Source organism: Mesocricetus auratus, unplaced genomic scaffold, assembly GCF_017639785.1.
Source record: "Mesocricetus auratus isolate SY011 unplaced genomic scaffold, BCM_Maur_2.0 Super-Scaffold_100021, whole genome shotgun sequence".
Classification (NCBI taxonomy): domain Eukaryota; kingdom Metazoa; phylum Chordata; class Mammalia; order Rodentia; family Cricetidae; genus Mesocricetus; species Mesocricetus auratus.
In genome coordinates, this window is record NW_024429202.1 from 32,644,303 (window position 1) to 32,657,727 (window position 13,425).

At 41.8% G+C, this 13,425-nt stretch overlaps 1 protein-coding gene across 4 annotated transcripts in view; it reads left to right on the forward strand.

Moving 5' to 3' along the window:
- Nucleotides 1-3,016: 3,016 nt before the first annotated feature.
- Nucleotides 3,017-13,425, forward strand: part of Il18r1 (interleukin 18 receptor 1) — a 34,098-nt gene continuing 23,689 nt past the window's right edge. For 2 of the 4 annotated variants that reach the window (XM_005075366.4, XM_040729504.1), the window contains exons 1-3: nt 3,017-3,146; nt 3,495-3,606; nt 10,849-10,934. In XM_005075366.4, the coding sequence (XP_005075423.2) occupies nt 10,877-10,934 (58 nt within the window). In that variant the 5' untranslated portion in view covers nt 3,017-3,146; nt 3,495-3,606; nt 10,849-10,876. Of the gene's footprint in view, nt 3,147-3,167; nt 3,607-4,245; nt 4,345-10,848; nt 10,935-13,425 lie in introns of those variants that run through there. The other 2 variants (XM_040729502.1, XM_040729503.1) reach the window with 2 other exon arrangements.

A 13,425-nucleotide genomic window follows, 5' to 3' on the forward strand; every position in this document is an offset into this window, starting at 1 on the left:
ATTTTGGCAAGCAAGTTTGTATTTTAAATAAAATTAAGATGCATATATATATATAATTTATATAGCTGGGATTGTACAACACTGACTTTGCATTTTTCCTATCTATCACCATAGTGAAACTCTGTGGCATGTCACTGAGCTTCTTTAGCAGTTACAGATGTTCAGCATACCCCATCTCAGTTTGTGGTGCAGACTCTAGCTAAAGCAGCCACCAGAGAAACAAGTCTGCTGTCCCACACCACACAATCATATCTTTGACTACTGACTCAAATATGCTGGTCACCGCAAGACAACTTACTTTCTGTGATGCTTTTATGATATGTGTAGGAAATTTGGACAGAACAGACAATCTGCCATCAAAGGTCCTCTGGACTGTCTTCTTCAGGAGAACATACACACACTTTAGGGCCATAGACACCCAGGAGTGAATCCAGAGCCAAGAGTTGTATCTTACTGGCACCTGGAGTTTTGCTGGTGAGCCCTGCTTGGCTTACTCACTACATGATGGCAATGCCACACTGAAATGACAATGGAAACAGAATGAATAAACTCTTGAAATGGAGAGCAATCTTGAACTCACAGTCAACATATATTTCAGAGTCCTGACTGAAGAGTGATCATATACCCAGAAGTCTGTGTAAAGGATGTAGAGTAGCTCATCTTTCTAAGGACCCTGTGCCCTTAATCTGCAGCCTTAAGTTGGCTTGTCATTACATTCCCTAAAGTTCAGTTTAAAGGCTGAAGGTCTAGATGAAGATGATCTGGAATTCAAATTTACCAGTGCATCCATCCTGTGATTGTCTTTGCTAAATCCACTTGCCCCACTGTAGTGGATTGTTGTGTTCTTACTGTAGCATTACCTACTTCCATCGAATTGCCAAAAGCTGACCCATGAAAAGCATGCTTTGTATATAACTGGTTCTCACAGCAGAATGTGGGATCAGGAAGGAATTCTTGCTTTGGGTAACTAGCTCTGTTTCTGTAAGTTCCTTAACAAACTCAAATACAAGTTTTCTTAGGTCAGATGAAATTTAATACTGTACTGGGTTCTTTTTCTAATAGAAATAGAAGAATTTGAACTTCAGAAACAGTTCAGTAAATATTATTGTTTGGAATGATGAAACCTCATTGTGTACCATGTGAAGTTGACTGTATTCTGTGATTTCATAAAGACCTCTAAAAATAACAATCTCCAGTCTCATCCCTTTGGATAGGTGATTCATTATCCCTGCTGTCTAAAATGACCCAAGGAAGTTGTTACTAGATACTTTTCAAGATTATTATGACAATTTAAAACTATTTGCATTTTAATATATACATTTTAGAGACATATTCTTAGTTTCCTAGAAAATTCAACTCAAGATTTGAATATTAATGTATATAGAACCCATAACATAGAATCTAATGTATTATTCTCTACCAATTGAACTTTAGATGGAGTGTCTCTGTGTCTAGGCAACCAGCTCTGTCCCTATAGCTGACTCCCAAACAATCACACTGAGACTTATCATTTATTATAAATGCTTATAACAAGCTTAGGCTTGTTACTAGCTAGCTCTGACAACCTTAATTCACCCATGTTTCTATGTTCTACCATGTGGCTCAGAACCTTATCTCAGTACTGAAAGTCCATCTCCTTGGGACTGCTTGACACTATGATTTTCTTCCCACCATTCTCTCTGCCCTGAAACTCCTGCCTAGCTATTGACCAGTCAGCTCTTTATTAACAATGAGAGCAATACATCTCCACAGTATTACAGAAGGATCATTCCACAGCATTGAACCATGAGTCGAGGTACATAACCAGTCAGAAACGCCTTTCAATCCATGTGCTTGGCCTACATCTCCATCTGGATGCTCTTCAGTTGCCCAAGTACACACCATGAATCTTTGGAAGGACTAAGGCTGCTGTCTCGTGCTACTGTAACTGGCTGCCTCACCAGATTTCCTGCCTCAATTCTATCAGCTATACAAACCTATAATTGCTTTTTCTGTAGTGAACCTGTAACTGATGATAGCAGTTTTATTTTATTGTTTTGATAGGTTCAAAGGACCACCCACTTATGAAATATGTCCTGTGGAAGCCAGTACTTCCATTTTATTCTTCCCTATCCTTATACTTTTAAATGTTTTCCCCAAAGTGCTTGTGCAGGTGAAAGCGGACACCATTCTGGTTACTAGTCACAGGGAAAGAAAACATTTCTTCATTCGACTACTTGAAAAATTCTTTATTAGATTAGGCAGGGAATAATGATCCTCTCTATGTCAAATTTGTGTGTTGTAGGAGTGTTGGAGTTTGTTTAACACTTGTTTTTCCATTTAGCCAAGCAAAGTTATGCTTTTCCTTTTATTATATAGTGAATTATTTTTGATTGGGCAAAAATAATTGTGTCATTGACTCCATGAGATTCCTCTCCGTGCATGTTTGAAGAGTTCTAGCTTGTTATAAAAATCTAGAAATATTCTTTATCTTCCTTTTCTTTTGACCAACTTAAATTTTCACCATTCCTACTCATTCAGGAGACTGGACATCCTGGGCTGCTACTGGTGTTCTGTTAGCTCTGGGAGCCTGGGAGCTTGGGAGCCTGGCAGTCTTTTTTATTATTATTATTACTTTAATTTTAAATAGCTTGCTTCACATGTCAATCCCAGTTCCAAGACTCTCCTCCAAGAGCCTCCTCTCTCTTTTTTCTCCATCCCTCATCCTTCCTTAGTGCAGGAGTCCTGGGTTCTTAGCGCCCTCTGTCAGAAGGGTGTGGTGTGGTGTGCTCAGGTAGAGATTTTTTTTCTTTATTTTTTGGTTTTGCTTTTAGGAAGCTGAATTTCTCTGTGTAATAGCTCAGGCTTTCCTGAAACTCACTCTGGCTGACCTCGAACTCACAGAGATCCACCTGCCTCTACCTCCAGCGTGCTGGGATTAAAGGCATGGGCCACCCCAGCCCGCTCCCCAGGCTACCTACTCTAATACCAGTAGAGAGAAAATGGAGCTGCGCAGTGCGCAGGTCTGGGGAAGCTGGAGGTGGAGGCGGTGCCCCTTCTGGTGTCCGCGGAGACAGGGACGCTCTGCGGGCTTTCCCACAACACAGGCTAAGGCTTTCCCACAACACAGGCTAGGGCTTTAGCTCTGGGAATTTGGGAGCTCCTAGGTGAGCGGGGCGAGTGGAGAAATCAGCACAGGCTTCAGCAGGGAGCAGGAGCGGGGAGCGCAGGGCATCTCATACCAGAAAACTTGAGCGCTCCCGAGCAGAGCAGCTCAGTTTTGGGAGGGCCCTAGACTTCAGTTCCCCAGCTCACAACTGCGGACCTGGAGAGACTTTCATCCTGGGCGGTGCCCACCTGCTGCCTTAGCTTTTCTTTTCTTCTTACTATTCTGTTCTTCCCCACCCAGGGCATTTTTTCCATAGCCCTCAGGGTTGTCTGATCTCTTTAATCAAGCTCTCCTGGCACGGTCTCACTGCATGCCCCCAGCCTCCCATCTCTTTCTGTTTTCACAGTTGTGGGCCTGGAGGGATCACTCTTTCTCACCTACTGTGTTAATTCTGCTTCTCAAATGTAAGTGACACAGAGACCACCGACCTGCCCTGCCCGTGAGACACTTCTCTGGAGGTAAGGACAGGCTCTGATACCCCTTGCCCATTGTTTGCCGAGCAAGGGAAAAGGGGGCACCACTCCCAGGGGGCAAGGATCCTGAAAACAAAAATCAATGTGATGTGAGCGGTGTGTGTGTGTGTGTGTGTGTGTGTGTGTGTGTGTGTGTGCGGTGTGTACACGGATAATTAGACTGCAGGTTTATAGTTCCTTTGCAGAGAGATGTGAAGAGCTGGGATTCAGCGACAGTTTATCTTATTCAATGCTCACCCCTTGCTGACAATGTAAAAAACCTTTCTTCAGCTGTATTCCAGTTGTGTAATCCTCATAGGAAAAGGATAGAATAGGTAGTATCATCAGGATTATTAAATGGGGGTGGTGGTGTAGAGAGATTCAGGAATTTATCTAAGGATGCCCATCTAGCAATAGATTGGAGAGTCACAATATTTTTTCTGATTCCAAAATCTTTGTGTCTCATCAAAAGGCATCCAGAGGTGAGAAGCCCCAGCAGTCACAGTTATGTCAATTAATGACTGGGGGAGCTGATTTATGTAGGCCTTGGGATAGTGTGATCCTCCTATCACAAGCACATGAACACACACTCACGCACGCACGAATGCACACACGCACACACGAGTGCACACACACACTAAGAACACTTGCTCTAGGCACACAAGATGGAAAGGCAGGGAGCCTTCTCTCAGGGACCTCTGCAGAAAGTGGTGGCTGGTTCAGGAAGGATGGAGATACCACAAGGTAAGGTTGGCTTGGACTGGCAAGCTTCCTGGGGAATCCAAACATTGAATCACATTGCAAGGGTCCTGGAGGAGAAGAGGGCAGGGAACATGGTCTGTGTGTTTGGATCCACACTTCAGCAGGCTCACTTGGGGAGTGTGGAGATAATAGCAGCAGATATTTTTATTCAAGCACTGTGAGGCGGCTGGCGGTGATTTTCTCAGTCTTACAGATGGAAAATCAAATTTCACACATCTTTTGTTTTAGGGCAGAAGTGTATGGGTGTGTCCAAGATCAATTAATTACACCTGGCTGTTTCACCTCTTTGCTGATGATGTAAAACACGAATTAGAGACCGTAGAGAAAGGATTGTGTTTAAAGAAAAAAAATCATGATAGCCCAGGTCAGAGTTGGCATGCTTACCTTGCTCATCTTTAGCTCTCAGCGTGGAAAAAGAACGTCATGGGGGCATTGCAACTTTTGTCAAGGCGCCTGGTGTTCGGGATCTCTCAGTGCTATGTTTCGCTAATGAATGGGTGCCATTGAGTCGGTGTGTTTACCTGTGAGTCAGTGAAACTCACTGTCATGGGCTTGGCTGTTTCTCCCTCTCCCAGACTCACGTCCCTCACTAGGAAGCCTTGAAGGAGTTTAATATCCATGTGTTCGGATGAACTGTATTTTTCTGGAATGTGTTTCTGTTTCCTTGTGGCGAGGCCCTCAAAGGGGATGTGACAGAATCAGGAGCTCAGGACATGAACACTCTGACATCCCGAGAGGATATTCTGAAAGTGCACCCTTGCCTGGGGGGACAAAGATACTGCTCACCTTGCATCTGACCTTCATTCCATGCCACCAGGTCATATAAATTTGGAAGAGAACTTCTTTAATCTAGAGAAAACTTTATAGCATTGGGTAACTGAGTTTGTAACTGCTCTTTGTATTCATGGATGCGCACATATTAATTTCATATTTTCATATTATATTAACACTGAAGAGAATATATCTAATATGAAATTGCTTTTGTGAGTCAACAGGTAAGTCCTATAGACTGGTGGTTTTCTATCTGTTTGCACACTGGGATTAGTGGGGAATTTGAAAGATTCAGGGATCCAGGCTGCCATCTGTGTGGAGCCAGGCTGTCCCCTGCCAGCTGTGTGGAGTCCAGGCTACAGTATCTTTTTCAAAACTCCATGTTATGTTTATTGGGCATCATGTTTGTCAAAACAAATGTCACGCTTTATAAAGTAGAAGATGGTTCAAGTGTGCACTGAATTGAATGGCCACTCAGGACTCCCACTGTCTATATTTTATGGATTTGGTTCTTTCATTGAGCAAATAAACCAACAAGCAGACATAGAATGGCACATGGTAGTTAGTAGCAATTGCTATGAATAGATAAGCAAAGTGAGGACAGAGAGAAAGTGGGTGTGTGCATGCTTCCACACATTTGCTCTTGGGCAAGCATCCTGTCTTTGCTGGATTTTTCGTAGATGCTCCGGGAGACCCTGTACATTGTAAGTGGATATCAACAAACTTGAAAGGGGAGGTGGGACTACTTGATTAGACCGAGAAATAATTCATAGCTATTTTGGAAGTGGAAATTTATTTCAGTTCTATTTCCAGGCAAGCAAAATTAGTATTTGTAAATTTAAAAGTAAGTCAAAGGAAAAAAATTAATGAAGCTGTAAGAATGCAGAAAATCATTTGTTTTATCACTGAGGACAGAAAGGAATGACCTACACTTAAAATTAATAGGAAACACACACAGGAGTATTGCCTTGAGTGCATCTCTATACACATTTCCATGTGCTAATGTATCAAAAGAGAAATTAAAAGTAAGGTAAACAAGTTGTATAAAATTACAAGCATCGGAGAATGGGGAAAGAATCACTTTCTGTGAAAAGGTTCATGAGCATGAGATATAAGCCAGCTACTGTTATGTAATTATTTGCTTTGTTTATAATAAGAAGAAAACACAGATTCAAATAAGCAAGAGGCCTTGTCCTACTTAAACAACCTCAAGAGACTGAAACACCAAGGCCAGGTGTGCTGTCCTGGGTGAGGCAGAATGTGCCCTGCACCCTTGAGGGAGGAAACAGAAGTTGTAAGAGCTTCCTGGAATGTGGTTGGGCAGCATGCATTCTTCTTGCCTTGGCCTCCTTCATGGTGCCGCCATATCATAACACCAATGAAACGATAAGAAATAAAAACAAGGGTGACAGCCAACACTTAGATGACACTTTTACTATTCTCTGGATTTTTTTTTGAGGAGGAACACTTGTAGGCACCCCATCAGCTCTGGGAAGTAGAACTGTCATTCCCTTCTATGCATAAAGGACTCAGAGTACAGGTTGGCTATGTGCCCTGCCCATGATTGTTATGCTGGTAACGTGAAGAATGAAGAGTCAGATCCAGCCAGGCTTGTGCCAACAGTAGAGCTCTATAAAACTGAGCTATCCTGCCTGTGAGTGAAGCTGGCCATGGGTTATTGCGTAAAATAGTTGATTTTGTAAGTCATAGGACCTGCACACGGCGGGATCTGAGGCAGTAATTAGAATAGCAAGAACAAAGTGTAAGGTAGAAAAAACTTCAGTGCTTAATTATCCAGAGGAAATTCAAGACACGAAACTAATTAGACATCATTTCATTGTTTGTAAATGTATCCAAAAAGTACCAGAAGTATACAAAGGACTATGCATGTTGAGACTATCTTCTATTTTCAGTCTTTGTTTTGGAAATATTCTACACTGACAGACACTGCTTTACAAATTAGGGAAAAAAACTTAATGAAGGAAAGAAAGATACTTCAAGGTTACTGAAAAGCAAAAACAAAACAAAAACCTCAAAACCAACAAACACAAAACTCTAACAGCCTTTAAAATTCCTACATGCAAAAAAATGTAGTGTCCTGTCCTCCTACATCTGCTTTATCATTGTTTGGCTAGCTGGCAGGTCGTGACACCACTTCTCAGAATAGCTCTTTTTTTGTCTGTAAGTGAATTTGGTAGTTAGCAAAACACCAGTTTCTTAAATGCCCACATACAACTTAAGAAGTACAGTAGAATATTCAAGTACTATACACATTCCCATTCACATAACTGTGTGGATAGCATCTATTTTGTATATACTGAGGTCTTAACATGTCTCACATGGAAAACTAGTAGCTTTTCAGGATGCTGAATAATTATGTAATTTTATCTCTTTTTGGGGTGGGTTCAAGACAGGGTTTCTCTGTGGCTTTGGAGGTTTTCTTGGAACTAGCTCTTGTAGACCAGGCTGGTCTCCAACTCACAGAGATCCACCTGCCTCTGCCTCCCAAGTGCTGGGATTAAAGGCATGTGCCACCACCACTACCGGGCTGTAATTTTATTTCTTGTTAGGGCTTAAAATTTAAAAGGAAAAAGAAAGATTAGTTTCTCTTGCTAGTCTGTGACAGCCTTAGTTGCAGAAATGGCACAGAGGAAGTCACACATCATATTCCATCTGAGACAGGACTATTAGACAGTAATAGAAGGTCTGATAGTAGGTGACTGGTACATTGTTCTAGTTTGACTCTGAACGGTTGGTACTTTCCATGAACAAATGTCCTTTTTTTGTTTTTATGCTTTTCAGTATGTATCAGTATATATTTATATCCAGTATATATTTTATATCCAGTATATATATTTTATACTTTATCATCCCTTGCAAATTGGTAGATGTTTTTGGTAGCTTTATCACGGAAGTCTTCTCCTGTGATTGACTAGTGAGGATGGGAAGTGAGTGGCAGTTGGGGTATTGCTCTAGGTTATGAGGTTGTCATTCATGCAGAAGTCTTCATTAGCAGTAGGTACTGTGATCCCTCCATGACCCTAGAGGAAGCTGCTTTACCCTCTGTGTTTTGGCAATGAGCCAACAGTTCTTGAGCTACTTATTTTCTTTGCCCAAGGTCCATAGTTCCCTGAGTTCTATCAGACTTGGATTCTAGTCAGGTTTGTTTGCCTCTGAAAGAAACCAACCTCTTCATGCCCTGCTGTGTTCTGTGTGAGCAGTATTCTTTTGAGGCAGTGGGGTGGAGGTGGTAGGCTTTACACTGAACAAGAGGTGTGGGATTATTTGTGGAATATTTAGACTTAATGCACGGCTCCGCCAAGGAAGTGCCTTACTCTTTTCTACTCTCATCATTGTTCATAATTAGAAAGGGAAAGGTTGGGTTGTTCTAGGATCAAAGTTCAGAGCAGCAAGATCAGGGACCTGGGGTCACAGCCAGCGTAAGGAGGATCAGTGTAACTCCTGGGACCTATTACTTTCTCCATTTCCCTAAAGGAAACACACTGGGGCAGCCCGTGCTGACTCATGCCCCAGGCCCACACACCTCTTCTTCAGCAACAGTGGTTACTGTGTACCAGACATTGTGCAAGTTTTACCGACAGGCAGGACAACATAATTCTCAGACTTATAAAACTTGCCAGAAGTTTCCGAAATTCTGGGTCAAAGTGAGTATTTTCTCTTTATGAGGTGATTAACTCACATACCTAGGACAGTTAAGGAATCTCTCGCGCTCTCCCTCTCTCTCTCTCTCTCTCTCTCTCTCTCTCTCTCTCTCTTTCACACACACACACACACACACACACACACACACACACGCACACACACATGCATACACATACATATACCTGCGTAGGTGGACTGCATTCTTCAATATGCCACGGATTGTTTAATCTGTAGAATCATAGTTTTTTATAGACTTTTACTTTGTTATTTATTTATTTTTTATTTAAATTAGAAACAAGTACACTTCATATGTCAATCCCAGCTCCCTCTCCCTTCCATCCTCCCATGCCCCCACCAGTCTCCCATCCCATCTTCCTTGGGCTCCCCAAGGAGGGTGAGGCACTCCATGGGGGATCCCAAAAGTCTGTCATATCATTCTGGGCAGGAACCAGGCCATCCCCCATGTGTCCAGACAGAGGGCACATACCTCCACATGCAATGGGCTCCCAAAGTCCATTCGTACACCAGGGATAAATAGTGATCCCCTACCAGAGGTCCATAGATTGCCGAGGCCTCTCCACTGACATCCACAATCCGGGGATCTGGATCAGTCCCACGCAGGCCTCTCAGCTATCCATCTGGGGTTCATGAGTCCCTCCCTTGTTCAGGTCACTTGCTTCTGTGGGTTTCACCAGTCCGTTCTTGACCCCCTTGCCCATCACTCCTCAGTTCAGTTCAGTGTTTAGCTGTGGGTGTCTGCCTATGCTTCCATCAGCCACTGGATGAAGGCTCTAGGATGACATATAGTTAACAATCTCATGGTAGGGGAAGGGCATTTAAGGTACCCTCTCTACTATTGCTTAGGTTGTCAGTTGGTGTCATCCTTGTAGATCTCCGGAAATCTCCCTAGTGCCAGATCTCTCCCCAAACTTATGACTATTATGGTATCTCTCATCCTGCTCTCTTTTATTCTTCCCCTGATTCAAACTTCCTGTTCCCCCATTTCCTCCCCCTCCCTTCCTCTTTTCCCTCTCTCCTTCTTCCAGCTCCCTCTCTCATTCCCTCATGCTCCCAAGCCACTAAAGAGATCCTGTCCCCTTCCCCTTATCCAGGGTACCATGCTCATCTCTCTTAGGGTCTTCACTGTTTCCCAGCGTCTCTGGCGGTGTGGGTTGTAGGCTGGCACTCCCATGTTCCATGTCTAAAATTCGTATATGAATGAGTACATGCCATGTTTGTCTTTTTGTGACTGGGTTACCTCACTCAGGATGATTTCTTCTAGTGTCATCCATTTGCCTGCAAGTTTCAAGATAAAATGACCAATAGACAGTTAAGAAAGTGCTCAACATTCTTAGCCATCAGGGAAATGCAAATAAAAACAACTCTGAGATACCATCTCACTCCTGTCAGAATGGCTAAAACCAAAAACACCAATGACAGTTTATGCTGGAAAGGATGTGGAGAAAGGAGAACACTCTTCCACTGCTGGTGGGATTGCCAACTCGTACATCCACTTTGGAAATTAGTATGGCAGTTCCTCAGAAAAATGGGAATCAGTCTACCACAAGATCAAGCAATTCCACTCTTAGGCATATACCCAAAAGATGCACATCATACAACAAGGACATCTGTTCAACCATGTTCATAGCAGCATTATTTGTAGTATCCAGAATCTGGAATCAACCTAGATGCCCCTCAACTGAAGAGTGGATAGAGAAAATGTGGTACATCTACACTCAGTGGAAAAAAACAATGGAATTTAGACTTTTACTTTGATGCAGAGGGCAAGATATGGTGTATCAAGCTAAAATTCAAGGGCTCTACTCTATTAAAAATGCTAAATAATTAAGCTTTATGGAAGCTAAAATTTATTGCCTTAAAATTCATTTATTCTGTGTCACTAAAAGCTTAGCAAATTGGTGCCTATATAAGAGATATGAAACATTGCTGGACTGCTTTTTGTTTATGTGTAGGAGAGTTTAAACTTCCTTTTAAATGTGAAATTGGTTTGTTTGAGGGCTTAAGTTTAAATTTATATTATTCTTCATCTAGGGACACCAGTTGAAGCAGAAGCCTAACCATGCATTGTGGAGAACTATTCTTGATACTCTGTGTTCTCATTGTTAAAAATGCCTCAAGTAAGTGATTTATAAACATTCACTAATAGACATCACTAGAAAGCTAGAGGGAAATTATGGAGGCTTTCTTTCTTTAGAACTGATATGGTTCCTGAAGATGTTGAATTTATTTAACATTTAGTGACTTCAAGTTGTACTTTATAAGGCTGGGAAATATTTGGTGTTCCTGGGATAGAGGGAATGTGCTAAAGAAAGGTATACAGTGACACCAGAGAGTCAGAACATATAAACTATACTTTGGAAGAAAATTGCTTCATTTAGTTTGAAATAGAAGAAGAAAACAATTGTCTTTTTATTTGTTTTAGGCAATATCATACATTTTCTCTTTCCTGAGAGGATAGCAAGAATCCACTCATTTTAAACAAGAAATTCAAAAGGAAATAAATAGAAAATCCTTTCCAAATCTTAGAAATCACTCAATTGCAAGAAAATATAAGAAAGAGACTGGCTGGACTAGAAGCTAAAGCAGGCATCAGAGCAAGCCAAACATCAGCTGTAATTTATTAGCCGTGGTTGTTTGATACTCTGCCTCATGGGGAAGGATTTGTAGATCCTATTCTTTGGAGAGAAGTTTCACAACTGAGGGCCATTTGCACAGGACTTGGAAGAGAAAGGGAGCAAGCCAGTTAATTATTTTTCAGAATGTTAGCCACCGAAGAGAACACTGGGGCCCATATCCCTTACTTTGGGAATCCCCATGGAAGGAAAACAGAGATTAGCTCTTACTACTTTCTTAATGCATGTCCAGTCTCGAGGTGTGCTTGTGAATGGACCCATGCCTTGTTGGATGCTACCTACCACACAGTGCAATGCTACCTAAATGATGAAGATTACTCATTCTTCTCTCCTTGGTATGAAGTGATTTATCAGGATTGTAGAGGAAAATGTGTGTCTTCTGTCCCATGCTTCATAGATAAACCACCTGATTCTGATTGCTGTGAAACACAGTCTTGGCACAAAACTGTTGGTTCTGGGGCTCAGGTTCTAGCTCCCTCTTCCTCTGGGGGCCTAGAGAATGCCTTTCAGGAATTGGATTGTAGCCATATGCAGCAATATTCTATGTGTGGATTTCATCTGACTTGTTGGTGCTGGCCTCTCACAGTTTTCTACTTAGGACACTTTATAATTTTTTATTTAAATTAGAAACAAGCCTGCTTCACATGTCAATCCCAGCTCTTTTCCCTTCCCTCTTCCCTGGCCCTCCACCATCCTCCACTCCATTCTGTCTCCACTCCCCAGGGAGGCATTCTACTTAGGACGCTTTAAACCTCTGACTTTTTCCATGGAAGAACTGAACTGTCTGTTCATAGTCCACACACCTTGACCTCTGTTCATTTGTATAACCAGAGACTGTTTCTAAAGAGCATCATATTAGTAAGCAAGGCAAGCCTGTAATGCTAAACAAAAGAAAAGGTATCTTAAGACACGAGCTTCCTCATAATTATGGACTTCCAATGTCCTACCTCCAATTATTTTGTTTTTCAAATCGAGGCCATCTCCAAAGGGGAAATTCATGCATTTATCAATCAAAGAACAGGTATTTATGTTTATAGAAGTTTTTTTAATGAATCAACACTTGGAAACCTAAAATAACTTCAAATATCCAATAGATTCTTTTACAACAATCCAAGTCCCCAGTATGCATATAATGAATAGTTAGATTGCAGCATGGTTGAGCACTACATAATAATGAGGAAAGAACACACTACTTCTGCTTGTAGGAAACTGAATGGCCATCATAGAGTTGATGTGCAAAAGGATGGAGACGCAGGAGGGCAAGTACTATCGGAGCTGTACACTTCATTACACAGGACTCTGAAAGGCAGGAAAGTTATTGAAATGTTAAAGACTTACTCTTGTTTTGACCATCAAGGAAAAGCTGTTTTGGGGAATCAAAATGTAAAATAAGAGAGTCTGTTACTGTGATGTTCAGAGTCAATCAGACACTTTGAAGTAGACCTGACATTTGAGCCACTTCCTCCTTCTGCTGTGGTTAGTGTTAAATTAAAGCCAGGGTGTTGCTCTGAGCAATAAGCCCTAACTACAGAGACAACATTTTGTATATGGTTTTAAGGAAATATTCCATTTACTTAAGAGCTCGTAATTTTCTTTCTAAATGAAGATTAAGGGCATTCAAGACCGTGACGATAGGGGGTTGAGAATTGTTCAACAATTCTAATTTAGAATTGAGGTCCACTCTGTGTAGATGAAAAAAAATGGATAGATTTTTCAAAGACAAGATCTGAGCTGGGAAACGGGGATGGAAAGAAAAAGAGATGGAGTACCAGGAGTGTTCTACATTATTCAGTTCTTGGTTAGTTACTTGAAGACATGCTGAAGGGACTAAGCTACCCAAGAACTCTGTTATCTCTCCCGAACCTTCCTAGATTTGAGTAGAAAGACTGGTTGAGCACAAGGGACATGAGGCTTGCTGTGGTATAGATGAAGAATGCACACATAGATGTCTTGTCTTTTCCATGGCGAGTCCACT